Source organism: Etheostoma cragini, chromosome 13, assembly GCF_013103735.1.
Source record: "Etheostoma cragini isolate CJK2018 chromosome 13, CSU_Ecrag_1.0, whole genome shotgun sequence".
NCBI lineage: Eukaryota > Metazoa > Chordata > Actinopteri > Perciformes > Percidae > Etheostoma > Etheostoma cragini.
The window spans coordinates 6,078,094-6,103,490 of NC_048419.1; the positions used below are offsets into that span (position 1 = coordinate 6,078,094).

The 25,397-nt window shown below is 38.3% G+C and overlaps 3 protein-coding genes and 1 long non-coding RNA gene across 6 annotated transcripts in view; 1 reads left to right on the plus strand and 3 right to left on the minus strand.

Moving 5' to 3' along the window:
* On the plus strand, window positions 1–14,595 carry LOC117955250. Its single transcript, XR_004658995.1, has 3 exons — window positions 1–13; window positions 13,011–13,015; window positions 14,529–14,595. It is a non-coding gene; the product is annotated as an uncharacterized LOC117955250 (long non-coding RNA).
* tmprss2 (transmembrane serine protease 2) lies at window positions 4,283–12,895 on the minus strand. The gene is made up of 14 exons (XM_034889577.1): window positions 12,745–12,895; window positions 11,996–12,052; window positions 11,041–11,233; window positions 9,363–9,455; window positions 9,130–9,246; window positions 8,898–9,027; window positions 8,135–8,251; window positions 7,908–7,948; window positions 7,328–7,496; window positions 7,021–7,193; window positions 6,810–6,905; window positions 5,407–5,549; window positions 4,717–4,869; window positions 4,283–4,534 (listed from the first exon to the last, which is right to left on the minus strand). The coding sequence occupies exons 2-14, from the start codon at window positions 12,008–12,010 to the stop codon at window positions 4,526–4,528; spliced, it is 1,449 nt and encodes a 482-aa protein (XP_034745468.1). The 5' UTR covers window positions 12,011–12,052; window positions 12,745–12,895; the 3' UTR covers window positions 4,283–4,525.
* The window catches only part of mmp30 (matrix metallopeptidase 30), a 24,102-nt gene continuing 3,673 nt past the window's right edge, over window positions 4,969–25,397 (minus strand). Inside the window, exons 10-12 of one of the 2 annotated variants that reach the window (XM_034889575.1) lie at window positions 25,265–25,377; window positions 9,009–9,014; window positions 4,969–4,998 (exon numbers count right to left, since the gene is read on the minus strand). In XM_034889575.1, the coding sequence (XP_034745466.1) occupies window positions 25,274–25,377 (104 nt within the window). In that variant the 3' untranslated portion in view covers window positions 4,969–4,998; window positions 9,009–9,014; window positions 25,265–25,273. Of the gene's footprint in view, window positions 4,999–9,008; window positions 9,015–24,997; window positions 25,378–25,397 lie in introns of those variants that run through there. The other variant, XM_034889574.1, reaches the window with a different exon arrangement.
* Window positions 16,756–24,316, minus strand: acat1 (acetyl-CoA acetyltransferase 1). 2 transcript variants are annotated; one of them, XM_034889581.1, is made up of 13 exons: window positions 24,131–24,316; window positions 23,029–23,076; window positions 22,819–22,936; window positions 22,597–22,692; window positions 22,203–22,303; window positions 21,878–22,021; window positions 21,129–21,279; window positions 20,940–21,035; window positions 20,526–20,639; window positions 19,959–20,023; window positions 18,424–18,581; window positions 16,961–17,113; window positions 16,756–16,926 (listed from the first exon to the last, which is right to left on the minus strand). In XM_034889581.1, the coding sequence occupies exons 1-12, from the start codon at window positions 24,179–24,181 to the stop codon at window positions 16,993–16,995; spliced, it is 1,263 nt and encodes a 420-aa protein (XP_034745472.1). In that variant the 5' UTR covers window positions 24,182–24,316; the 3' UTR covers window positions 16,756–16,926; window positions 16,961–16,992. The 2 variants fall into 2 exon arrangements, with proteins under 2 accessions (XP_034745472.1, XP_034745471.1); XM_034889580.1 differs by having other exon boundaries at window positions 16,756–17,113.

Here is a 25,397-nt window from a genome sequence, read left to right on the forward strand (position 1 = left end):
TTGAGATAAAAACGTGTAGATGCAAACATAGCTACTGTCACGCTACAGTCAGTGCTGCATAGCCTATGCCGGCATGGCACAAAAAAAAAGGCAAGTAGATTAAAGAGGCGGTCCCCGCAGTTGGAGATGATGCACCAAGGGTTCTCTCGCTAAACAGGCAGCTATTCAAATGAGTGGCTAATTGTGGCATCTGTTAACCCATTGAAGAGGTGTCAGTGCAGTGTCATGGCTCTGTTAATTGGTACAAACAGGTAGCAGATGCAGGCTCTGGGATTGAGCATTTGCCATTTAGTGAGCCAAACTCAATGAGCGGTGATTAGACAGCCAAGCTGAAGGAGAGAGATCAAAGAGGGGGAGACGAGAGGAGAAAGGGGGGGACGTTTGAAAAAGAGAAGGCTTAGAATAGAAGTATAAAAGATGATTTATTCATCTTAATTATTATCCTCTCTGCTACAATTGTTACGCCCTACCCAACAAGGTTCACTGAATACATTTGTCACCCGAATATTGAAACGTGCATACACTCATACACACAACATGCTCCACATACTGTATTATTTGCACATTATGTCGGTCATACCAACATTCAACATAGCTGCTGTATATATTGTCTATAAGTGTGTTTTTCACTCCATATTTTTCTTGCAAACTATCTTCACAGAAAAAGGAAAAAAGCATAAGAGATAGACATGAAAACGAAATATACAGTATCTTCCATTGAGTACATTTTGCTAACTGTTATTTGTGTCTCCTCTTAGTGCATTCTCGCTAAAGTAACAAAGCTTATTGCTTAATTGACTACAGAATCATTAGAAAAATTAAGAAAGTAATAATTTCACTTCAAACTATTCTAGAAATATAAAACTGTATAAAAGTTATTTGATGAATTTCCACAGTAATCTACGGTGTATATGACAATTTGTAGAGTCATGTAGCATGTAAGCAAAATGCCTCTTACAACGAGACAACTCATCAATAAAATAAATACATTTGATAAAGTGAAGCCCTTACAATATAACGATTAGTTTGATACCCCATAAATGAAGAATCATCTTACTTTGCTCTTTACTAAAGCATTCAGATGAACAATAGTCTCTTTCCATTGAATATCTACTTTCTCGTTGTTTTTTATAAAGATGGTTATTCATATCACTAACATGGATTGTGAAGTATTTCTGATTTTTTTTTTTAAACTGAGGGAAACTTGCATCCAGCAAATAAACAACTATAATGTGATGGTCACATATTGGCAACTTGTCTATCATCTGTTTGCATAAAAGGCATTTGTGCTGAAAATGAATCAATGATCTCTATGTATAGAACCTCCCCAGAACTGTGTTTTCACAAGGAATTTAAAAGCTGGATATCTGATCTGAGCTCAAATCAACTACACGATTTAACCTTACTTTAAATACAATAAACAAGAGATAATCACAAACCAGCCATGTCTTAGAATTTATCCACATTAATAAAATTGCTCTTTTCCCAGTTTGTCAGTTGAGGACAAAAACTGTCTGTCTAACATTATTAAGGTCTGCTCCAAGATGGAGTCCAGCAGAAAGACCATAGCTCTCTATGGAAGTAGCAACTGCTTCAGGAAGCTGATTAAATATCAATTTACCCGACCGTGCACTTTTTAGTGAATTTTTAGTAATGCCGTCAGGTCGGCGCTATTCTGTTCATGTGCGGAAAATTAACCAGTATGCAAATTGTATGCAAAACATAGACCGTTGACCTGTGCTCTTGTTGTCACTGGCATGTCAATGTTGATGCTGCTTGTTGTCATTACTCTCTTACTTAGTTATTACATGGATGGAATGTATTCTGAAAATGAACTGTCCCTTGGGGAACAATAAAGTTTTTGGTCCTGTCTAATTTATGTCTAGGCAAATACTAAATTGTGCAGGTAATAATTCCAAAGTGTGAATTTAATTAAATATAATGCAATAAGGAAAAGGGGCTTTTACATCTGACCACACTTGACCACAGCGTCCAGTTCATTTGTTCATTAGTATGTGCAGGGCATGACAGTATATTTTCCCTAAGGAGCATGATTTGGTCCTTAGTTGAAAAGAGCAGTAGTGTCTTGCATTAGGTAACTGGTAACATTGTTGTAGGTAATTTTTACAATATTACAATACTGTTATGAATACAAAAGATTTTGAAAAAGCTGTCAGTGATGTTGAGTACCCTATAAGCCTACAGTAGTGCAGCAGACCGCCCCTAAGATTTTGCATGCATGTGAACTACGGATTAATAGCAACTGTAACCATCATAGTGGGAAATACAGTTTAACGGAACAGGGCTAAACAGAGGCAGAACATCTCTGCAGCTTATTCAGGGAGTCAGGGCAATGCCACTAAAGCACTCAAAAATGTGGTTGTCATGCATACAATCGTATCGTATTCTAGCCTACTGCTCACATCAGGTGTGACAAAACACAAAAAAGTATTAAATACTACTGCAAGATGTTTTTATAGGTTATTAAACTGTCACATTTTCTTACTGCTCAATGGCAGCGCAGCCTTGAAAACAGACAGGCAGACAGGCAGGCTTCTCGCTGCTCTGCCAAGGTCCAAGAGGCAGCTGGACAGAAGCCAGACAATAGGTCAGCTGGGCTGAATGGCCCAGTCCTGTATGGGGCTCCGGGGGGGGGGGGGGGGGGGGGGGGGGGGGGGGGGGGACTCCATACTTCTGCATGGGGACTTCAGTGCACACGTGGACAATGATGGAGCTACATGAAGAGGCGTGATTGGGAGCAACTCCCTGATCTAAACCAGAGTGGTTGTCTGTTGTTGGACTTCTGTGCTAGTCATGGATTGTCTATAACAAACACCATGTTCAAAAATAGGGATGCCGATAACTGTTTGGTACCAGAGCACCCTAGGCCAAAGGTCAATGATTGATTTTATAATCATTTCATCTGTTCTGAGGCAGTATGTTTTGGACACTCGGGTGAAGAGAGGGGCGGAGATCACCATCTGGTGATCACCATCTGGTGGTGAGTTGGGTCAGGATGTTGGGGAAGACTATGGACAGACTTGGTAAGCCCAAACAGGTAGTGTGGGTAAACTGGGAAGGTCCAGAGGAGGCCCCTGTCCGACAGACTTTCAACTCTCACCTCCGGCGGAGCTTTTCGTGCATCCCTGTGGAGGTTTGGGACATTGAATCTGAGTGGACAATGTTTGCAAATGCAAAGTTTACATTGCTGAAGTTGCGGTGGGGAGCTGTGGTCTTAGGGTCTTAGGCTCCAGAGGCAGTTGGAAGGTACCAAAGGGCCCATATGGCTGCAGCCTCTGCCGTGAAAAAGAGGCAAAGTATTGGATGTGGGAGAAGTTCAGATAAGACAAGGAGAAGGACTTTCGGTCGGCACCAAGGTGCTTCTGGAAAACCGTTTGCCACCTCAGGAGGGAAAAGTGGCGAACCATCCAAGCTGTGTACAGTAAGGATGGGACGCTGTTGACCTCAACTGAGGAGGTAATAGGGCGGTGGAAGGAGCACTATGAAAAACTCCTAAATCTAGCTAATAAACCCCTATGCCAGAGGCACAGATGGAGGATGATATGTGATTGTCGTCAATTTCCCTGGTGGAAGTCACTGAGGTAGATAAACAACTCTATAGTGGAAAATCCCCAGTGGATTGATGAGATATGTTCAGAAATGCTGAGGAGTGTGGAGAGGCTGTCTTTGTTGACACGCCTCTTAAACATTGCATGAAGGTCTGGGACAATGCCTTAGGAGTGGCAGACCGGAGTGGTGGTTCCCCTTTTTAATGTTTGTTTGTGTCAGGACTGACTGGCTTGCTTCACTTTCATTTGATTTAAAATAATTCAGTGATGTGTTTAGTGGCTCTGTTTTTTAACTTGTACTAGGCCTATTCTGTGCCATTGTCGCAGCCACAGTTGGTTCTGTCTTGTATTACTGACTTTATTATTGTTTTCATGCTTATGGAGCGTGTACATGTGTTCCAGTTTTATTATCGAAGCCTCAGTAGTGTTTTGACATCACAAAGTGCCTTTTTTTTAATAAAGACTCTTTTTATTGACAGTAGGCCTATGTGTAAGAAAGAAATTTAAATTTGGTTGAATGGCGATAATAGTCCATTATTTCCTGGTGTTTCCGGGTCAGTAGCCTATGGCAGGCTAATTATGGTCTTGGATAGGCTATTTATACTTAATTGAATCTGTTTTGATGGATGGAGTTAGGTGTGTGGTGGTAGACTTTGGCTGAAAACTTCACTGGAAATTTGTCAGCACCCCCAATTCAACATATGTTCCCGCAGCTCTGTCAAAATGTGTTTTATTACAACAAATAAATAGTTTGATTTTGAACAATACAAACATTCAATCTCTATTAATAACAAGTATATAAAAAATGAAATCATACATCATTTAAATTTGTGCAATCTTTTTGTTTTCTTAATTAAGTTGCCTCAGAGCTTCAGATTCAAAGTGCAAAGTGTGTGATAAAGTAAGTACTTCTGATTAACGAAAGAAGTTTGAGTTGAGGTTTACGGAGACCTCTGTCACTCATTCTGTGGAGACAAGAAAAATAGAATAAGAATTGCGAACCTGTGAACAATTAGTCATTATTTTAGTTTTCTATTAATCAGAAAGCTGAAATAACTTTCAACCGTCAAAAAGAGATCAGCAATGCATTTGGGAAATTTTTACGGAATACAGAGGATTATATCTCTATTGCAATAGCATACTGTACCTGCATTTGTTCATATACCCAGTTGATAAAGTAGGTAACATTGCCGTAGACTCCTGGCTTGTTCCTCCAAGCACATCCAATCCCCCAGCTAGTGTCCCCTGCCAGCCACCATACATTTCCCTCCTTGACCACCAGGGGCCCTCCACTGTCGCCCTGCAGCACACAGGAGAAATACATGTCTCAGGTGTGTGTGTGTGTGTGTGTGTGTGTGTGTGTGTGTGTGTGTGTGTGTGTGTGTGTGTGTGTGTGTGTGTGTGTGTGTGTGTGTGTGTGTGTGTGTTTGTGTGTGTTTAATAATCACTATTATATGGATATTGTCATATGAGACTGTATATTCTCTTAGATTTTGGAAATTATAATTTCGTAGTTGTCTTTTCCTGGTTTTAAAGGCTGCATTACAATGAAGTAATGTTATTTTCTGCACAAACTGATTGTTGTAACTGTTCTATTATTTGAATTTACCAACTTAGTCATTATATCCACACTACTGATAAATATTTATCAAAAATCTCTCCTTTGCAATTGTGTCAATGTTTTGTGAAAGTAACAATAGTCAACACTACAATATCGGTGTGGTATATATCAAGATGTTTGGTTAATAATATCGTAATATCTGATTTTCTCCATATTGCCTAGCACTGTGTGTGTATGTGTGCATGTGTGTGACCGAGAGAAGAAACTCAGACTAACTTGACATGAGTCGACTCCTCCCTCCAGTCTTCCAGCACAGATCATGGTCTCACTGATTTTTCCACTTAACACCTGAGGGCTGTTACAGGTTTCTCTGCTGTAAACGGTCACCTGGGCCTGATTTAGTCTGTCAGGGGATGGTCCTGTCCAGGGGATGCAATATTTTATTGATTGCTCACCAACAGTTAGCTCGGTCAAGCTCTAAAAAACACTGTTCTCCTACTTGGACTTTAAGCCTTGAAAAAGCAGGTGACCCCTGAAACATTTGGTCAATAATCTACAGTAAGAGTCGTATTCTGCATTTGACAACACATGGAAACTTGAGCGACTGTCCTCCTCTGACAACCGCTGCCACAGGTCAATTATTCAAGCAGCAATTATGACTCATCCTTATGTTTCTATTGACGGCGCCCTTTAGTTGTTGTTTTCTCCATCAGACCAACTAAATCTCTGAGCCTAGAGGCAAAGACGTTTTTACTGTTCTTCCTTGGTTAGTGGGGCGTACATGAGACAAGTGCATAAATGCTGACGATTGGCTGAGGTTGAGCAAAATTTCCTGGTAAGCCAATCAGAGGTAGAGTTGTTCGGGTGTTTAAAAGCATGCATACAATGCACACAACAAACAACACAAGTCGGTCAGTCCACAAGAGACAGGTATAATAGGAGGGGCGAAAAAATATAAAAAGTTCCAAAACATCTATAGTGTTATTTATATCGATCCACTATATCAACATAATATCTACAGACATGGCATCTGATTTTAGGCTAGTCTCACTTTGTCCCACAGCAACATTAAAATAGTTTAGATTTGTGTGCATTGTTTCTGTTAATAAAGTATTGTATTAAGTGTCTATTTCATTATAATATTCAGATGTATCTAAATATTATAATAATTGATTACTAATTGAACGTGCACATGTATTTTCAGTTCAATTATGGGGAAATTTACCTAAGTACTTTCTGAAGTAATTACTCGACTCATCGGGGAGTAACACGTTGATCATGAGGAGGCAGTTCGGGGGGGTGGATGGCTCAAAAAAACACGAACAAGGGTTTGTGTGTTCCATTTAAAAGTAAACAGTAGTTTGTTTTTTTTACTTTATGGATCAAACGGAGCCATATCAGCTTCACATGCGTAACCTAAAGTGAAGTAACATCTGGTTTTAACCCAAACTAAGTAGTTTTTGTGCCTAAACATAACCAAACTGCCGCTGTTACGTAAGAAAAAAACAATGTGAGCGTTACATCAAAAAATGCAACCTTTACGTTCTCTGGTTTAGATACGATGATGGAAACCGCCCCTGTGGGTTGTATTAGAGGGTATGGGAATAAACAACTCATATAGTTGTACGGCTTGGAGGACTTGTTGAAAGTTGGACATAAACACTCTGCGTTTGGCTCACCAGATGAGCGCAAGGCTCCCCATCCTGTGATCCAGGCTTGACGTCCAGCTGAGAGGTCCAAGCCAATGTTGGGGAGACACACAGGCTTCACTGTTCCTGAGACATTAACATGTATGGGCTCAAAGTGTTGCTATTACCAATGAAGAAATCATCTGACAGTTCAAATCATTATTCAGTTTTTGAGATGTGACTTTTGTTGGCAAGTACCTACTTGTAAATGTCAGCGGTGTATTGAGCTTTAGGAGAGCAATGTCATTGTCATTAGTATCTTTGTCGAATTTTTCATGACTGATAATTCTGCTAACTGTTTTGCCGGAGCCAAAGGCCATCTGATTCAAGCTCACATCACCAAAGTACACCCTCCACAGTTCAGGATGGGAGTACCTGCAATCAGGAATTATAGTCAAACAGAGAAAACGAATGACACATTCTTTCCTGAAAGTCTATCAAGAGACCGTAAAAACAATGCACAAACTTTGCAAATGACATGAAGGGCCCTTAATGGTGCAAAGACTCACCTTTCAAAGCAGTGTGCAGCAGATAGGATCCAGTAAGGGCTGATAATGGAGCCTCCACATATGTGCTGATGCTGAATCTGGAGACTGACCTGCCATGGCCAGGCCCCATTTACTGCCGCTGTACCACCAACAATACGAGCACTGGGGGCTGCTGAACTAACTCCACATTCTGGGGTGGGAAGAAAAGAGTATAATAAAACTCTTCTTTTCAGGAGTCAATAAAAGAAAAGTTAAATTCAGGTGAAGTTAAGGTATACTGTATATTTGGTCCCTTTATCCAGTTTGGCTGGCTAAATCCCATTATTATTACATACAACTTTGTACATATCACTTAAAGGAGAATTACGGCCAATTTTTATGTTATCTTGATTGCTATAAATGTGTGAGTACTTTTGATTGAATAAACCCGAGCTGAACTGGTACAGGCAACACTGAGTAGCTGCAGCTACGTGTACAAGCTTCCACCAAGCTAAAACGGCAGTTAACAGGGCAAGTTTTATAGTGCTTGTAGCTCAATTCTTCTTCATATGCATGCACATTTCAGTTGTGTAATTATGTCTCAGTTAAAGCAAAATCTTACCAATACAATTAAGTTTGACTGCTCTGGCTGAGCAACTTTGGCTGCAAAGGAAAGGATGACAGAAATTGATATTAAAGACAACAAATCAAGATAACCAACACTTAGGGGAGTTCAAAACTTACATAGCATGAAACAAAACTTAGGTTTACATTCAATGGGAATTAAATCACTGTTGTACCATGTATAACGTTATAATGCAGTGATAGGTGGGGTTGGTATACATGAACCTGTAAGTGAGCTGTGACTGTGTACGTGATCCAAGGCTACTTCCAGCCTTCAGCTTCATGTATCCCCTGGAGGCCAAAGAACCTGCACTGGTTTGGGTGTAGGACACATAATCCTGTCTGTGGGATGGACACACGGACAGACATGTGATCAGTGAGGGAAGATCCAAAAAAACACTTATGAATGTCAGCCAGTCATACGTAGTCCAATGACTACAGCTATAACCAAATATGTGTATAAATAAAGTATATTTTGGCTCTTCGCTCTTCTTTCTTTCTTTCTCTCTCTCTCTCTCTTACATTGACTCCCCTCCCTCCCACATTTAAGTGGGTTCTTTATTTGTCTTTTGCTCATTTTGTACATTATACAACATGCACACACGCCACATATGGTCATACACGCACACCTAACAGTACTCATCTTACTGACATGTACAAGTTCATTTGTAAATGAATTACTTCTGTTTAATAAATGACTTTGTTTAATCATTTAAAGTGTGCATCTTGTTTTTGTCATTGCCCCAGGGTGAGGTTATGACAATCTGCATGATTCCTTCTTCTCTTATAAATGAATCAATACAGTTAAAGCAATTCATCCATCCATGGGACTGAATACTTGATACTTTAGCATGGCAATTCTATGGTACCGGCAGCAATATGCTTGCTCAATATATTCAAACAGTCTGTGTTGACTTTTATAGAGCAGTTAGAATCGGGGATGCCGAACGGGGATGTAACAAAGGTAAGAAAAAAAGACAATCAGCACCTCTTGTACCCCATGTGCTCACACACAGCTCTCCCATAGTTGTCGTTCCAGTTTTCAGCACACACCGGCATCCACATCTGGCTGTGAGATGAGTAGGTTTCCAGCAGAAAGTTGGTCCCGTGGAGGCGAACTGTGAACCAGAGAGCACAATGCTTTTCAGCCACAATGAAGTTCACTGATGTGAAGCACAAAGGGCACACCCAGTATGTATGTGTTCATTTTAATGTCTTACAGCACTGCGATTCATCCTCTCCGTGAGAACAGTCCTTTACGCCATCGCACCACTTGGACGGGCTTAAACACTTCCCACCGCTTCTACACGACTTCCCCAGTAAACACTGGTAGTATACTGCAAACACACACACGTTCAGTATACAGCACACGGGAATCTGCCAAGATGATCATCCTACCAAATTCATCACAAAATATTTTTAAGTAGCCACAAAGGTCTTTGTATGAACTCACAGAAGTACCAGAGCAAGAGGCTGACCACCGCTAGGATGAGAAGCACACACAGTGATGCACATAGTACATATTTCCACTGACGTTTCTTTATCCCTGCAAGGCAAGACAATATAATAAAACTGGTTAGGTAAGAATAAAATATGAACTGCATGCTCTTCAACATTTGAATAAAAATACGTGCAAATGGGCTTAGCGGATACCATACTGCAGATATGACCGAAAAGTAATCATACTGTGGAACTAAGATACAGTATACAAGTATTATAACACATAACTAGCAGAGTTACGCTAAGCTGCATTATGGTTATTAAATATTCAAATCCTATGACTAAAACTGGGAGGTGGTTTCAACACATCATGTGTCATTAGTTATTTGATTTCTTTAAATTTATTATATTGTTCTATAACATTTCATACATATCTGTATGCTTCACAACTAGAAAAAAACTTCATACACATTATGTAAAGATGCTGCCTCATAACAAGCAGCTTATTGCTAAAGAAAGAGTATATTTTTTAAAGAGCAGGGGATGGTCTTTGACAATTTTCTCATCCAAGATTAATATTTTATTTAGGCTTATTACTTTTTTGTGTAATAATTATAATTGTTCCATTTATACCTCGATAATATCTGTTTAGCCCCATAGAAGGCCGCATGTCTTAGGTCAACAATGCGGTGATAAAGCACTTGACACATGGTCTTAACCCTTTTGTTGTCTACCGGCCCACTACACCTTTCTTTCAAATTAAAAAATAATTTTTTTAATAAAATAAAATAAGGTTTTCCTCAACTTTCTTCTGCAGTTTTATGACCATTTTGTTGTTTTCCCGCAGTTTTTTAAGCTTTTCCCGTCATTTTTGTCACTTTCTTTCAAGGTTCTTTTATCAATTGTTTTTTAAACGCTATAAAATGTAATAAAACACCCAAATTCAAAAAAAGTAGTCAACTGATTATTTATTTTGGAACATATGGAACCATCCACGTTATTTTTTTGGACATTTTGGTTGATAGAAACCCAAATTTGAGATATAGAAACATGTAGAAAATGGGTCAAATTTGACCCAAGGACAACAGGAGGGTTAATGGGGAATGAAGCAAAAATAATTCCAAGTAGTTGTTTCAACAACTGTTTACTAGTTTACCATACTTCTATTCTGATGCATAAAAGTTATTCTATATGAATTTTTTTGAGGTAAATGTATTGTCCATATCTCAGCAATTAGTGAATCAATGGTTCAAAGGACACCTGGGATTTTGAGATAATAGTACAACAGCAGCACAACTAGAGAATATAAATAGTCATAAAGTAGTAAACAGTAGCAAACTCAATTTTATGTTATGGCACAGAAACACCTATCTAAATGTTTCTAACATAAACCACTGGTCATACCAGGCCAAGCAGCTAAGTCTCTGAGTGGGTTTTATTGCTCATGAAATCAAGCTTTCATTTATAAAAGGAATAGTTGTGTATCTTGTTTTAAAAGTTAGAGCTTTACGTGAGACCGTCTTTTTGTTTTGAAAGTGAATCTAAACACAGGTTAATGATTGTATGAAAGTAGATAAGCTGTTTTCATTGGGGATGTTTGCCTTCTGAGGGATGTCTTTTACCGCCATTTTATTCCAAACGGTATCGCTTCACAAAAAGCTGTGGGTACAACCCGAACCATATCACTGTACCTTTCCTTTGTCCTATGTTATGTGGGGTTCCAGGTGTTGCAGTGTGGTGGGTGTTGATGGTTTTGGTACCGACAGCAACGTAGCTGGGGGTCTCCTGAGGGAGGACAGGGTATAAACCCTGCTGTGGGGCATTTGAATGCGGTCTTCCCTCCTCATGCTGAAACCCCATGTTGTCATAGATGGGACCATTTACCTGGAGGCGCAGTAAAGACATAGGAATAAAAACAGTTTCTATAGATAACACGAGGTAAACTTTTAATGTGGCTGTAATCAAGTTTCAAATCATTTCACTATAGTTACAGTTATTATTGATGGCATCATCAATACCGAATTCAATCTAGTTGGATGGGAATTCCCACAGAATCACAAATGAACTCATATCTTGCTACTCAGTCAGAATCTTATTAACCTGGAGTCCAAGTCTCTGTCACAATAATCATATATGGGATGTTTTAGGCCTATTGGCCAACATCTATTTAAAATGTAGCCAATGGCATTTAAAGAATAAATAGCCTTTTCTCCATGTCCACTGAAGTTTCTAAGCTTGCACTTTAGTAACATGAGTGTGCTTCAGGTAGCTTTGCATAAAAAATGCAAAGCTACCTATTTATATCTATATACATATAGGTAGCTTTGCATAAAAAAAATGGTTGTCATTCACAAAGCTAATTTCACTTTTATACTTTAAGTAAATGTTTAAGCCTGTACTTTGTTACTTTAACTTGAGTAAAGAAGTCAAATCAGTACTTCTACTTTTACCAGAGTATTTTTTAACACAAGTATCTGTCCTGTTACTTGAGTACGGGCACTGAGTACTTTTGCCATCTCTGGCAGTGGTGTGAGATAAAGAATAAAGGAATATATAGGGCAATATAGGGAATATATTTATGTATGTTATGTATGAATGTATATGTATATAAAAAAGAAAATCCAGACATTTAGAAATTGAACTTACCTGATTCCTATTCATATTGAAACCGGTTACACTGCCTGTGGAGGGAGATTGTTGAACCTGGAAAAGGTTAACGTTTTTTTTTAACCCTTGTGTTGTCCTCCAGGGTCAAAATTAGCCTTTTTTTAGGCACTTTTTACGTTTATGTTGCTTTTTCCCCACGTAATGTATACTTCTTTTTTTCTTGTTTTTGGCACTCTTTTCCCAATTACACCAGTATATTCCAACTACACCTATTTTTTTGGAATTCATGGTTAACAAAGATTTATATCAATTGTTTTTCATTTTTGTGTAAGAAAAAAACAGAAATTATGAATGATTTTGACTAATGGTTAAGATCAGAGGAAAGAAGGTAATGGATAATTACATATCTGTCAAAGTTTAGTCGGGCTAATGCTATACAATTGAATACCCGAAATTCTATGAAAATAGAGACCTGATCCTTAATTTCCTCTGTGAAGAGCATCTTATGGAACTATCCATGTTATTTTGGAGCAACGTGGTTAAAGGAATCCCAAATTTATGACACACAAACATTGAAAAGGGGTTAAAATTTGACCCCAGGACAACAAGAGGGTTAAATAAAAACTAACAAAGCACTAGTCATGAGAACAGTTCATAACGCACCGTGTCATTAAACAGCAGCATTCATTTAAGCAAAATCATAAAACTTGGGTTGCAATAATGGTCACACGCTACCTGACTCGGCTGACTTGGTTTAAAAACACATTTATTAACAGATTTCCACCTACCTTGAAATTCCCACAAATTCCTTCAGCACACTGATTGTGTCCGTTGCCCTGCTCCCCCTTTCTCTCTTTGCCTCATGTTCTGCCCATTCTTCCAAGTAATCAACAGCCATGACCACACCTTTTCCACTATGTGCACAAGCCAGCCAGTTGTGCGTCACCTAATTTTTTTTACAACACTTTAAAATGCCATGGGCAAACAGTAGGCATTGATTATTATCACCTTCTGTCCACAGCCAGGCTTTGAGATAAGGGAATGAAGCGAAAAGCATGTGTTCATTTAGCATTAGCCTTCGATTGATGTGTGAAAGGAAAACCTAATTTAGGAATATAATTCAGCAGTGGGATATACTGTGACATATACAGGGATTTATTATATACTGTACACATATAGATTTGTGGTCCTGTGTATCTTGTTGTATAGTTTTATGGGTAACTATTTGAACCCATAATTACATGTTGCCAAAGCATAAGAACAAGCATACATATAAACAACAAGTATATACATCTGATATAATACAAGTAATCTCTCTCTCTCTCTCTCTCTCTCTCTCTCTCTCTCTCTCTCTCTCTCTCACATTGCCTCCAAAAGCAAAACCTATTCAGGATGTGGTTGCTAACAAAAAATCTACGCTAACTACAAATATCATACTATTAAATACTAAAAACACTGAAACCAAAATGGTCCATAGGTCCCATTATCACACGGTAATTTCTTGAAAAGTGGAAATAGAGAACAAGCAATGTAACATGTTAGGCAATTCTTTCCAGCAACCTAAACTATCACTCCTGTTATAACCAAAGTGTGACTGGCGGGAGGACGAGAGCAGTCAACATGTGAGAAGTGGTCACTTCTCGTGTGACATACCATTCAGAAAGGGCATTGAAACAAAGATTTAAGTCAAGTGAAAAGGCACACAAGACTTGCCAAGACATTGCGCATTTCGTCCGTCCATCTTACAAAACGTCTGCTGTGTTTTAATCAGTAACGTCCAAACAAATGGGTGAATAAGGTTAAACATACAGATGGCTTAAGGACTTTCAGACCCTGTTAATATTTATCTCAAAGTATGATTGTGGCAGAAACTGACGGGAACGGGCAGGAACAGGCAGGAATAAAGGACAAATTATTACTTCCTGAGTGACATCAGCTTTGAATACTGTTCGACATATTGCACTTAAAAGAGCATTAGGGTGTATTGATATTCATTCATTGTTTGGATAAATAGACAACACTGACAAACTTCTGCATCATTGAAATGATCTAAAATGAGTTAGAAACTCAAAAGACCCCAGCATGCAAAGTACCAATTGTGAAATGGAGAAAGACATATTTTGAAAATAAGAAAAATTAGACTCATCTGTGTAGAATTGTCAAATGTAGGTAACTGGTCCCCATATGAATATTAAGAAGCCACAAGCGCAAATAGTAAAAGCATACAATTAGGGTCAGTATGAAATTCAGTATGCAATAATATGGCCCTGTGGGGTCCCAGATGGATGATTTTAAGCAATTAAGGTAGGGGTCTTCAACAATGTTTTAAGGCCAAGGACCCTTTAGCTGTGAGTGAGACGGAGCAGGGTCTCCCAACTACGTAATGGAAAATATAGTTGCATATTTAACTGGGCCAAAAATAACGTGTAGGGTGTCCTAAAGCCTTTAGACAGGAAGATCAAGTAAACTTTCTTATCCCCAAATGGGGCCATTCTTTCTACAGCCAGCAGTGAACAAAAGACAGCATTTTATACACAACATAACATGCATTTATATTCTATACTCCAAGGAGACAAATTACATCAAGTTATTAATGAGACCAATGTCAACGGGTACAAATAAGCTCTTCCATCTCTTGGTGTTACACCCGGGTACCAGGCACCTGAGACTGATGGCAGCAGACTGAATTAGGTATTAAATCAGTTTTCAGTATATTCAGAGACTTCAGATACAGTATTAGGGGACCACTAAGGTCTATATCAAAGAGACTTCAGATACAGTATTAGGGGACCACTAAGGTCTATTTAAAAGAAAATCAGCATTTGATAGGACCTTTAATGATGCTATTTAGTCAATGCTTGTTTTTCAAATTAGGGACCCAAACCAGCAGATAAAAGAGAAAGTTATAACAGATCAAATAACACAAAAATAAAACATTTTCATAAACGATGTATGAACATTAAAACATCTCAACCCAAAAACATTATATAAAAAATGGTGCATACAATACTAAGCCTTTAAAATAATAAATATTGTGGTATTTTTTAAATCATGTTTTAATATTAACCATTCATGAAGCACAGTGAATCCTTAAGCTTAGCAGCATCTGTGGATACTTACCTACAGGCCAGTAGACTGGCATCAATGTTGTGTAGATACATTTAAAAAAAGTAATCACAATAGGCCAATATCTTTGCTAGTAAAATGTCGGATTTATTTTCAGATTTTAACTTTAAAATATAAATAAAGTTTTTTAAATGATTAAGCAATAACTTGGGGTCCTCCTGATCCCCTGTTGAAGATCTCTGTATTAAGGTAAAACTAGATTTACCTAAAGAAATACAGAATGTTTTTGGTGTTTATCTTCATTATCTTAAAAAAATAAAATAAATCACACACAAATATTTTCCCTTACCAATACTAGTGACTGCTCAACTTTTGCATAGTTCATATTTATGTGCCCACATTTAATGATTTCAATCCTGAAACTGCATTGTTTCTAGTAAGAAACTGCATTTTGGACACCCCAAACTAATCTGTCATTCACTTCCATTGTTTCACAGCAGAAATGAATTTTAAAGACACCTCAAACCCTAAGCTGGTAAAACATTAACTAAACCATTTTAACTAGATATTAGTTATTAAGACATAGCAGCAACAAATGTGCATAAAACCTGCTGTGCAAAGGAAATTTAAGCAGTTGCCTTCAACTCAGCCTCGTGGTCTTCTGCAACATGGACAGTGCACTTAACATTATGGGGAAAACTGCAGCATCTAGTGGCCAGCTAGAAAACAAAATTACTTTAAACTTAGTCTTGCTCAGCCTGACCTTCCTCCACAGTGCTGCGGAGGGTCTGGCTGGTCCATCATGTCCAACTTGGCAGAAAAACGTGTTCTGGTTTATTGGCATTTCTTTGAACCACTCGCAATTGTCTTGGGCGATGCTAAGCAACGGACAGAGGTACGGTGCCGCTGCAAAATAACCTTGAAGAAGGTAGAACGCGTGCATTTTAGTAGCACAACAGAAAACTCAGAGTGGATGAATAGTCTAGCTAGCTGTTTGGATTTACTTTGCAGAGATCTGAGCAGTTAACCATAGTCCTCGGAAATCCATCAGAGGTTAGAACGCCAACACAAAGAAAGTGGAAAGTAACGGACATCGGGGCAAAGAGCGCGATATTCAGAATTTCCGGCGGCACAGAAACTATCCCGGGAGTGAAACGTTGTGGATATAGACTAGTTTAAAATAACCTTTTAGAACGTTTATGGTCTGAGGTGTCCCCAGAGCCCTGTAAAATTAACTTGTGAAACCCTTCATCAATTCCCAATTTTTGTTCTAAACGCAAGACTATTAATCATATCAAAGTAGATAGATTTATTTATACTTTGAGCTGATAATAATAAGATTGGGTTGGTCAGCAAGTTCCAATACTAGCCATCTAGGCTACAGCTACTTAGAGTGAAGCTGAATGCTTTTACCATAAATCTACTTCTTTTAGCTAACCATTTTAACCTTCAGCTAACTATTTTAACCATTTCTTTATTACTTTAACAATTGAACGTGTCTGTGGGCGCTACCTAACTACCCACTATTATTACCCAAAGTTGTTACAGTTGACTTAATGTTGATATATTCATTTAATAAAATCCTTTTTGCATTTTTCAAATACATAAGTTGCTCTACAATCTTTCCAAGTACCCACTGTCAAAAACTAAAGAAATGCACCTGATGGGAAACTTGAACTACTGAGGCCAAACCTTTAGTCACACAAGATCAGAGACACATCAGCAGTTTTATTAAAAAAACTATTTATTTAACCACTTTAATTCAGAATTAAATATTAATAAATCATGTTTTGCACAATAGATTTCACAAAACAAATGACGATGTCATGAGCCCTACTTTACTACTGTAACAGAAGCATACTTCACAGTAAAGGAAGTTTACAGATTCCTTAATCATTTAGTGTCAGCAGGTAGTGAACACTTTGAAATAAAGACTGTACCAGGGAGACAGAAGTTTCCTATCAAGTTTCCTACATTTTCTGGATCACAATGGCTGAAGCTCCACCACCTCCGTTGCAGATGCCTGCCAGCCCGTACTGGCCTGACTTTAGGCTGTGCACCATGTGGCCCACAATTCTGGCCCCAGACATCCTGACAGGAGATAGAAAGAAGAAGTTGTAAACCACAACATTTTCTGTGTATACATTGCATTTTGCAATTGTCATTCATACTAAAAGTAAGCCAAGGGTAATGATAATAATAAAAAATTTAATGTGTATAGCTTTAAGGACCCAAAGTTGCTTTCCAGAGCAAGGTAGAAAGTAAAACACAAAACAAGATTGCTGCAGAGAGAAGAGTTGATAAGTGATGCAGCCTGTAGAGGTCATTCAAGATCTGTGTAAAGTACAACTGATATGTTGTTGCTTTAGGAAATACAAGATAAAAATGCTTAATTAGTTAATTCAAAACCAAGAAACTACTAAGGTGAAAGGTTAAATCGCAAATCCAAATCTGCTAACCTTTTCCATTTCTTGTAAGTGACCTGCTATCCATAGTGTTCTGGGCTAGGTTTGAACATAGGCCTGAAATGTAAATATACTTATTGGAACAAAGTACTTTTGGGGATAAGCTGCATTGTCAGTTTCCTTGGTCTTCTCTGCTTGATCAGATTTAAAAATTGGCAAAGTAAAAATATATTTCCACATCACAGAGGAAAGGAAGAGGTAAAGGATAAACAGATTGAATATTTTAAAAACAGGACACACCTTGTTGCTCATCTCAGCTCATGTCTTCCTGGTAAAAGCTGAGTGGCAGTATTTTTTGTTCTTTTCTCTTCATTCCAGGTCTAAGAATGCTAATGAATAACAGTTTACCCGTATACCGACCACAAGGGCTTTGACCTATTAATACTACCATTTAAAAACAATATTATTTAAACAAATGTAAAAAGGTGTTTGCATTTTAAAATAAAAATAGGTTAAACATTTGATTTCTTAAGTTAACTTAAGTTGCGTTTTAAGTTATTTATTTCTGCCAAATGTGTGTCTCTCTGCTGAACAGCGCTCATCGATGAGGACTGGTGGGTCAAACATAGATTGCTAGGCAAACTCAAAGCGGACAACCTCGCAGGTGGAAGTGGTGGACACAGACTCATGATTGACATATTTTCCGCGGAGTTATGACGGTCGTAAAGATGTGCATGTGGTTCCAGGAAAGTGGCTGCATGTGTCCACGAACATGCATGAAACATTGTAGCTGCGTGACCTGTACAAATCTGCAACTATTCGCAGAAAGTGTTACTGAACTGGGACTCAGTTGCCTGCTTATTGCTTAATGATCAGCTAACGAGGCTCAGCTACTGGTCGGAAAAAGAGAAAAAGAAATCTAAATCCAGTTCACATTCCAGATCTCTTTTAAAGCAGTGACGAGCCAGTCTGTCCGAGTCCCTCTCAGCTGCTTACCCGATGGGGTGTCCCAGAGACACAGCTCCCCCGTTGACGTTGACCTTTGCAGGGTCGATGTCCAACATCTTGATGTTGGCCAGCGCGACCACGCTGAAGGCCTCGTTGATCTCCCACATGGTGATGTCCTCTTTCTTCAGGCCCGCGGCAGCCAGGACCTGACAGACACACACAAGTGTTAGGATGTTCTAACAGAACTCCCTCCATAAGCAAAGTTATGTATGGTTCAGGTTCAAGCACATTTTTAGTTATTTTTGTAGATAATTTTGCACTTCAAAATTAAATTATATTAAGTATATTGTCTAACATTAATTAAACTCTGATAAAGAAAAATGCTGGTTTTATTTGGTGCATGTTTAACTACAATACACATATACAAAAATAGTAAAAAGAGTATAATAATACACAAGCCTGAAAACAGCTTAAAAAATTGGCTAATTGCCCCAAGCTGATCCTAAGGATCATATTAGGGCAATCCGGGCCTTTTGTAATGGATAGGTAAAATAAAGTTGATCAATATCTGTATGATTGTGACAAATTATTTGCCAACCGGGTTCCAATTAGAGATGGTCCGATACCATTTTTTGCTTCCCGATACAGATTCTGAAACTTGATCTTGCGTATCGGCCGACGCCAAGTACTGATCTGATACCAGCGTGTCATATAATTAGTTCTGTTTTAACAGCTGAAATATATGAAACAGTGAAATATGAACAAACAATCAATGAATGCCAGAGAACTTTCTTTTATTAATAAGTCCTCACAGAAAAAGAACAGAAATAAATTACTTTAATGTAGATTTTCTTTAGGAGTTTGTTAAGTGGTATCAGATCGGTGTATAAACTCCAGTATTTCTTGATCCCAGCCTGTTAGGCAGTATCGGACCAGACACCGATACTGGTATCAGAACATCTCTAGTTCCAACAGTCGGATTACCAAAACACACAAACTCCCTGTCATCAACTGACACTTATGAATCGACAATCTATCCGGTCTTTTATTAGTAAAGATCAGTGCAAAAAACACTCAGGCAGCAGCTTCTTAGTTTTAGCCCACGCTGACTAGCGCGTTCACTGGCTGAAATGACAATGACATCTATGTGCCCTCTATTGCCCATATCTGTACTGAGGATTGTTTAGAGGTAAAAGACGCATCATTCTGTAAACACGTGTACAAACGCGTGATATATCTTCTCTCGAGCAGATTGCACCATGTCAGTATTTAGAAGTTGCATTCTCCTACTAAACTTGGAATCAATAATCAAGATAGTTTAGTTGAGTCAATAGTTTAATCTTATTAATAATAGATCAGTTTAGAATCAGGCCATTTAGTTTTTTTTTTTTAAATCAAGCACCTTATGAAAAATAGGATGTGTCAGATTTAGAAGACATAAATCTATTTCAATTTATTGTGTCAGATACATATTTAGGTAGATATAAGTATTGGATCAGACTGAGGATAACTAGGTACAAGTTATATTTAAGGACTCAGATAAGACTAAAAAAACATTCCACTAATCACATGGCCACACTCACCTTTGGTACAGCAAACGCAGGAGCAATGGGGAAATCAATGGGTGCAACAGCAGCATCAGCAAAAGCTATGGGAAAAAACAACATAGCAATCCAGCACTTTAACCCAAACTGTAACAAATAAAAATGTTCTGTTAAAAGAGGTTGTTGTGTTTGTTTTTTTGTGAACTTTAGAGATTTTGTTCTCCATAAACCAATATTCAGGCTCTAGATAATCTGGCCACATTGTTAGACTTTGGTGAAGCACAGCACAAATCCTTTCTGAGAGAGAGAGAGAGAGAGAGAGAGAGAGAGAGAGAGAGAGAGAGAGAGAGAGAGAGAGAGAGACTTAAGACTTTTTAAGACCCAACGGACACTCTGGAAAAAAAAAGATACCTTATAATGTCACAGCTTACATCTGTTGTTTTTATTTTCTCCATTTAAACCTCACCTTCATTCATCATTATAATTTCCTACACATACATCCAACAAACCCTGTATTGCTTTTAACTTGCATATGTATGTGTTAAAATCTCAGTTTAGTTACGCTGTGCAGGCACCGCTTTGTGTGTGTGTGTGTGTAACTCTTACAGACAATCCTGGCCAGTGGAGTGACGTTTAGTCTCTTTGCAGCATCTGCCGTCATTAAAACGAGAGCGGCGGCTCCATCGTTCAGGGTGCTGGCATTGGCTGCCGTCACCGTGCCTAAAAATCAAGTGACCAATCAGAACAAAATGTACATTAAACACAAATAAGTTTCCTTGAGCATGCATATTAACTTTGTAACTAATTGAGCTACTCTGGCCTAAAATTAATGTTCTTGGGGTTGACCATGTAAAGGACATTGGGGAACATGGACAAGTGATTAAATTTTAAAGTTAGTAAGCAGCAGAAAAGTACAACAACTACTAACTGCCTTTTCTGAACAAATCTGTTTAGTTAGACACCCCCCCGCCCCCAGCTCAGGTCATGGACCAGTGGAAGTACTGACAACTGCATCGTTACCATTCTCTTTCTGGAACACTGCTCTCAGTTTGGGAACTTTGCTGAAGTCGACCCTCCTCCACTCTTCATCCTCGGACACCACCACATCAGGTTTGCCTACAAAACCACGTCAACGTCAGATATGTTGTGCTACATAAAGTAAATGACCAACGTTGCTGGCCTGAGGCCAATTGGGCCAATTCGATGTACCTTTCTGGGGAATGCTGACTGGTACAATCTCCTTGGCCAGCGAGCCAGACTCGTATGCTGCTTTGCTGCGGCTGTACGAGCCGATGGCGTAGGCGTCCTGCTCCTCTCTTGTAATGTTGCATTTCTTGGCGGTGTTTTCCGCACAGTTGCCCTGTTAAAAACAGTAAGGCAAAAGCAACAGAAAACAGATCAAATACAAATAGGATGGATTTATAGGTCCTCTTCCACTTTCTGCTCTGAAAACACAACGCAGGAAATGACAGATTTCTTAAATACACATTTTGTAACACACACATTGCTGTTCCATCTAAATGCTAATGTTTTGTCATGATACAGTATCAAATTAAATTTTAAAATATAACCAACAAATAATTACAAATTTACTCTACACCTTGTAAACAATGTTTCATGTTTTAATATACAAGTAAATCCAAATATCTGAAAAAAATGTAAATTACGTTAATGTTTGTAAGTGTAACAATATTAAAGAGTTTGGAACAATGCTTCCGCATCAAGTACTTTAAATAATATAAAAATAAAACACAAAGCTTTAATACCATTTCGTATTGGCTTTCATGATCACCTCGTGCACTGGGTCTGAACCCAACTCTTACTTTTCAACCAGAAATGCATCCCATTACGAAGCAACTATTGTACTACAAATATTTTAGGTCGATTTGTAATATTTAGAAACTAGAAAAGTAAAAATATTTAACAAGGTAATACTAAACAGTAGGCTAATTAGTTACCATGTGGAATTTGTTGTAGACATCAGTGAGTCCGTCCTTGACGATGAGGTCTTCCATCTTCACTCCTCCATAAGTTGGGGTGTCTCTGGTCATCACATAAGGTACGTTGGACATGCTCTCCATGCCTCCTGCCACCATCACATCCTTAAATCACACACACAGCCATACATGAAAATGTAGTGTCAACTACAGTCTATGGTTTGTCTTGCTTGTCTAGTTTGTTTTTGGTCAGAATAAAGTTTAACATGATCTTTTTTTCATTATCTCCCATGTTTTTGTACTCAAACAAGCAGGAGGGAGACAGTGTATTTAATTTTTTGGCTACCTGGTGTCCACACATTAGACTTTGGGCTGCCATCATGATGGACTTCATTCCGGACGCACAGACTTTGTTGATTGTTGTTGCTGGAGTGCCGAGGGTCAAGCCTGAAGATAAAATCAACATATTTGGCATTGCAAAATAGTAAACTAAAATCTTTAACCCATCCCCAGCTATGCTTTTGTTGTGTTAGCCTTGTACAAAAGAGCTTTATCTTTGAAAACGGTGGTATATTATTTCACAGTGATATGTTATGCATGATAAAAAACAGAACTGTCCATCATAGCCGTTATGTTTCTGTTATGTTTTCACATTAGATTCAGCTGGTTTTTGGAAATCCATTTTTGGTGCAATTTCAATATTTTTGAATAGGGGCAAAAATAAGCCATTGTGGTCATACCTGCTCCAAGCAAGGCTTGTCTTGTGGGGGCCTGTCCTTCTCCAGCTTGTAGCACATTGCCCATGTAGACCTCCTTTACCTCTTCAGGAGCAATTCCTAAACACAAGAAACTCACTAAATATACACAGCATTTTTCTCTTTGATCAAACTATCCAGCTACTCAAGCAACGCTCCGGTAATGTCTTACATATGGCGTATTAGCTTAGCCATGCTTGCACATACCTGCGTTGTCTATGGCTCCCTTGATGGCAATGGAGCCCAGTTTGGTGGCTGGTACTGTTGCCAGGCTGCCTCTGAAAGAGCCTATTGGAGTGCGGACTGCACTAACAATGACAACTTCCTGAAACCATGCAATTAAAAATCTGCATTATAGTGCAAAGTCCACACATTTAATTGGGATGAGAATTTTAAATTGTCAGTTACTGTACTTACATTGAGTGAAGTACCAGATGTGTAGGTCCTTGAGAGGTACTTGTGAACCTACAATGACAGGACATTGATAGGGATAAATCCTCTTCCATACATGATGAAATGTCCAAATTCTAATCTGTCTTTATAATAGGGCTACAAAATTAATCACAATATCATCAAAATCACAATATGTTTTATCAAAAAGTGCATAATCCAAATCGCAGGGGGGCACAATATTAGTTGTATATGTGTCAAACCATTCTAAAATACACACGTAAGTATTGAATTGTATCGTTTTGTATAGTATAAGTATAGTGGTGCTGCAGAGACACCACATCCAGCAAATACAGCCTACAAATCCTATGGTACAGATCCTTGCAAAAATAAAACACATTTAAATAATTATTATTCATTTTTTAATATATAAAATAAAAATACATATAAAATAATACAAAAATTATCATTCCCTCCAATATCGTGAATCGTATCGCAATATCAGTCAAAATAATCGCAATTAGATATTGTCCTAATATCGTGCAGTCCTACTTTCTAAGTCTGTTGTTCAACCTCAAGCGCCTTGATACAATTCAATTAATCAAGTTTAAAGTCAAGCAAGCAGAGAAGCATTTTACATGGTAAAATAGCTAGCAAGGCTAACAACAAGGGCACACACAAGCAGGAGGCATTAGCCAAGTTAAATGACGAAACACAAGCTCGAAAAGCAATTTAAAGCTAAAGTTAAGTCATTTAAACTTGTAACTTTCACACTATGTTGCATTTATATGTGGTCAGTTTAGCTAGCTAACGTTACTGTTGCTACTGTAATTGTTAGCATCTTTATTTTGTTAGAAAGCATAGTTTTACCGTTGTAAAAACCGTAGCCAGTGATGTGAGAGCTCGAGCAAACTGGAGCAGTTATCGGGTGTTTAAGCTGTAACGTTAGCTATTATAACTCTGGTCAAGGACGCTTCACAAAGGTTAGCTATGCTAACGTTACTCTAAAGTTAACCAGGGCCTTGTGTTTACAGCCAGCTACACTTGCAACAGCATTTCTATAAAATATAATAATAATATTAATACAACAGACAAACCCAAACACATTATTTTACACACCCTCACTTACCAGGCGTTTACAAATGTGAGCGCGCATGGTTAGTTGTCCAGTGGATGACATGTTGGACTGGGAGATGACTTGAGACCACCGATTCAGTCACTTTTAAACCGAATTCACCTTCAGAGGAATGACACAAATATCAGCCAATCACAGTAAGAGGTGTGTTTCCACACGTCATCGTTGGATAGGCATTGTGGTTATTGTAGGCTACATAAACTGCATCCGTTTGACTGCACCAGCCATTTATCTTCAAAATCCGCATTTAACGGATACAAAAAATATTTTCTGTAATATAAACATGAAATGTTTTTATGTTGGTGGTGCATATCTGCAAGTGGATAAATTAGGTAGGGCCTGTATTTTTTTGTTTTTTTTGCTTCAATGGTTTCTGTTGCAATTATAAATAAAACATCTGCTTCCACAGATTACTGAACTGTGCACACAATTTACTGCTTTCAATCGGTTTCTGTGTAACAATTCAATGTCTTTTCCTTATGGGGTTTTAAAGGTAATCTAATGGCTACATTATGTAAGCATCTCACTAGCTAGTAAAACACTTGAGAAAATGAACAAGTCATCCTCTATCTTTCATCAGCTCCTGCTGCTTATTGCGCTCTTGTGAAGTTAACTATAAGTAGCCTATGTATTTTTCTATGATTGTTTTTCTTTTTACATGAACTATATATAGCATTATCTGAGTATTATATCTGAGTATTCTGAGATCAAGCCGAAAAAATTAATAATCTCCCATTCAACTCACCTGCTTCTCCAAACTGTAACAGTTTAGGCCTATCTTGTTCATACAAACACCAGAGATTCCAGATTCCCATTCTCTAATTGTTTAAATTTATCGTAATTCACAAAGTCAGACATTTATGTTTTTGCATTTAAAGATTTATTAAATTATGTTTAACTATGTAATGCATACAAGAAAACCCAGAGGCTAAATAACAAGCAGTTGTTGCCTACAGGAGTATTATACTATTTCATAGTGTAGGCTATTTCTATGTATTCCCATGCATATTTCTTCAAAAAAGCATCTTTGACATACTCAGGATTAGTTAGTGGAGTGGACCTTAGCTGGTATTGTATGCTCACAGGGGTGGGTGTGCGTGTGCGTGCGTGCATGCATGCTTGATTGCGTGTCTTTCTTTAGTTGCAATCCATCCAACCATAGTTTAACAGGGTGCGAATCACTCTTCTCCGTGCGTAGTGATACTCAGTCTGGCTGAATCCATGTGAAAAGTACAGGTAACCTGAAAGTGGGATGCATCAT

What these genes read in the sequence shown, in the direction of transcription:
- tmprss2 (XM_034889577.1), bottom strand. An exon ending in TAACATAGGACAAAGGAAAG is followed by an intron (nt 9,456 to 11,040) that starts GTACAGTGATAT and finishes CTTGCCTTGCAG; the next exon opens with GGATAAAGAAACGTCAGTGG. An exon ending in TACACCGCTGACATTTACAA is followed by an intron (nt 6,906 to 7,020) that starts GTAGGTACTTGC and finishes TTAATGTCTCAG; the next exon opens with GAACAGTGAAGCCTGTGTGT.
- acat1 (XM_034889581.1), bottom strand. Translation starts at nt 24,181, where the DNA reads ATGTCATCCACTGGACAACTAACCATGCGCGCTCACATTTGTAAACGC. An exon ending in GGGAGCCATAGACAACGCAG is followed by an intron (nt 22,693 to 22,818) that starts GTATGTGCAAGC and finishes TCTTGTGTTTAG; the next exon opens with GAATTGCTCCTGAAGAGGTA. An exon ending in AGTCAGCATTCCCCAGAAAG is followed by an intron (nt 21,036 to 21,128) that starts GTACATCGAATT and finishes GTGGTTTTGTAG; the next exon opens with GCAAACCTGATGTGGTGGTG.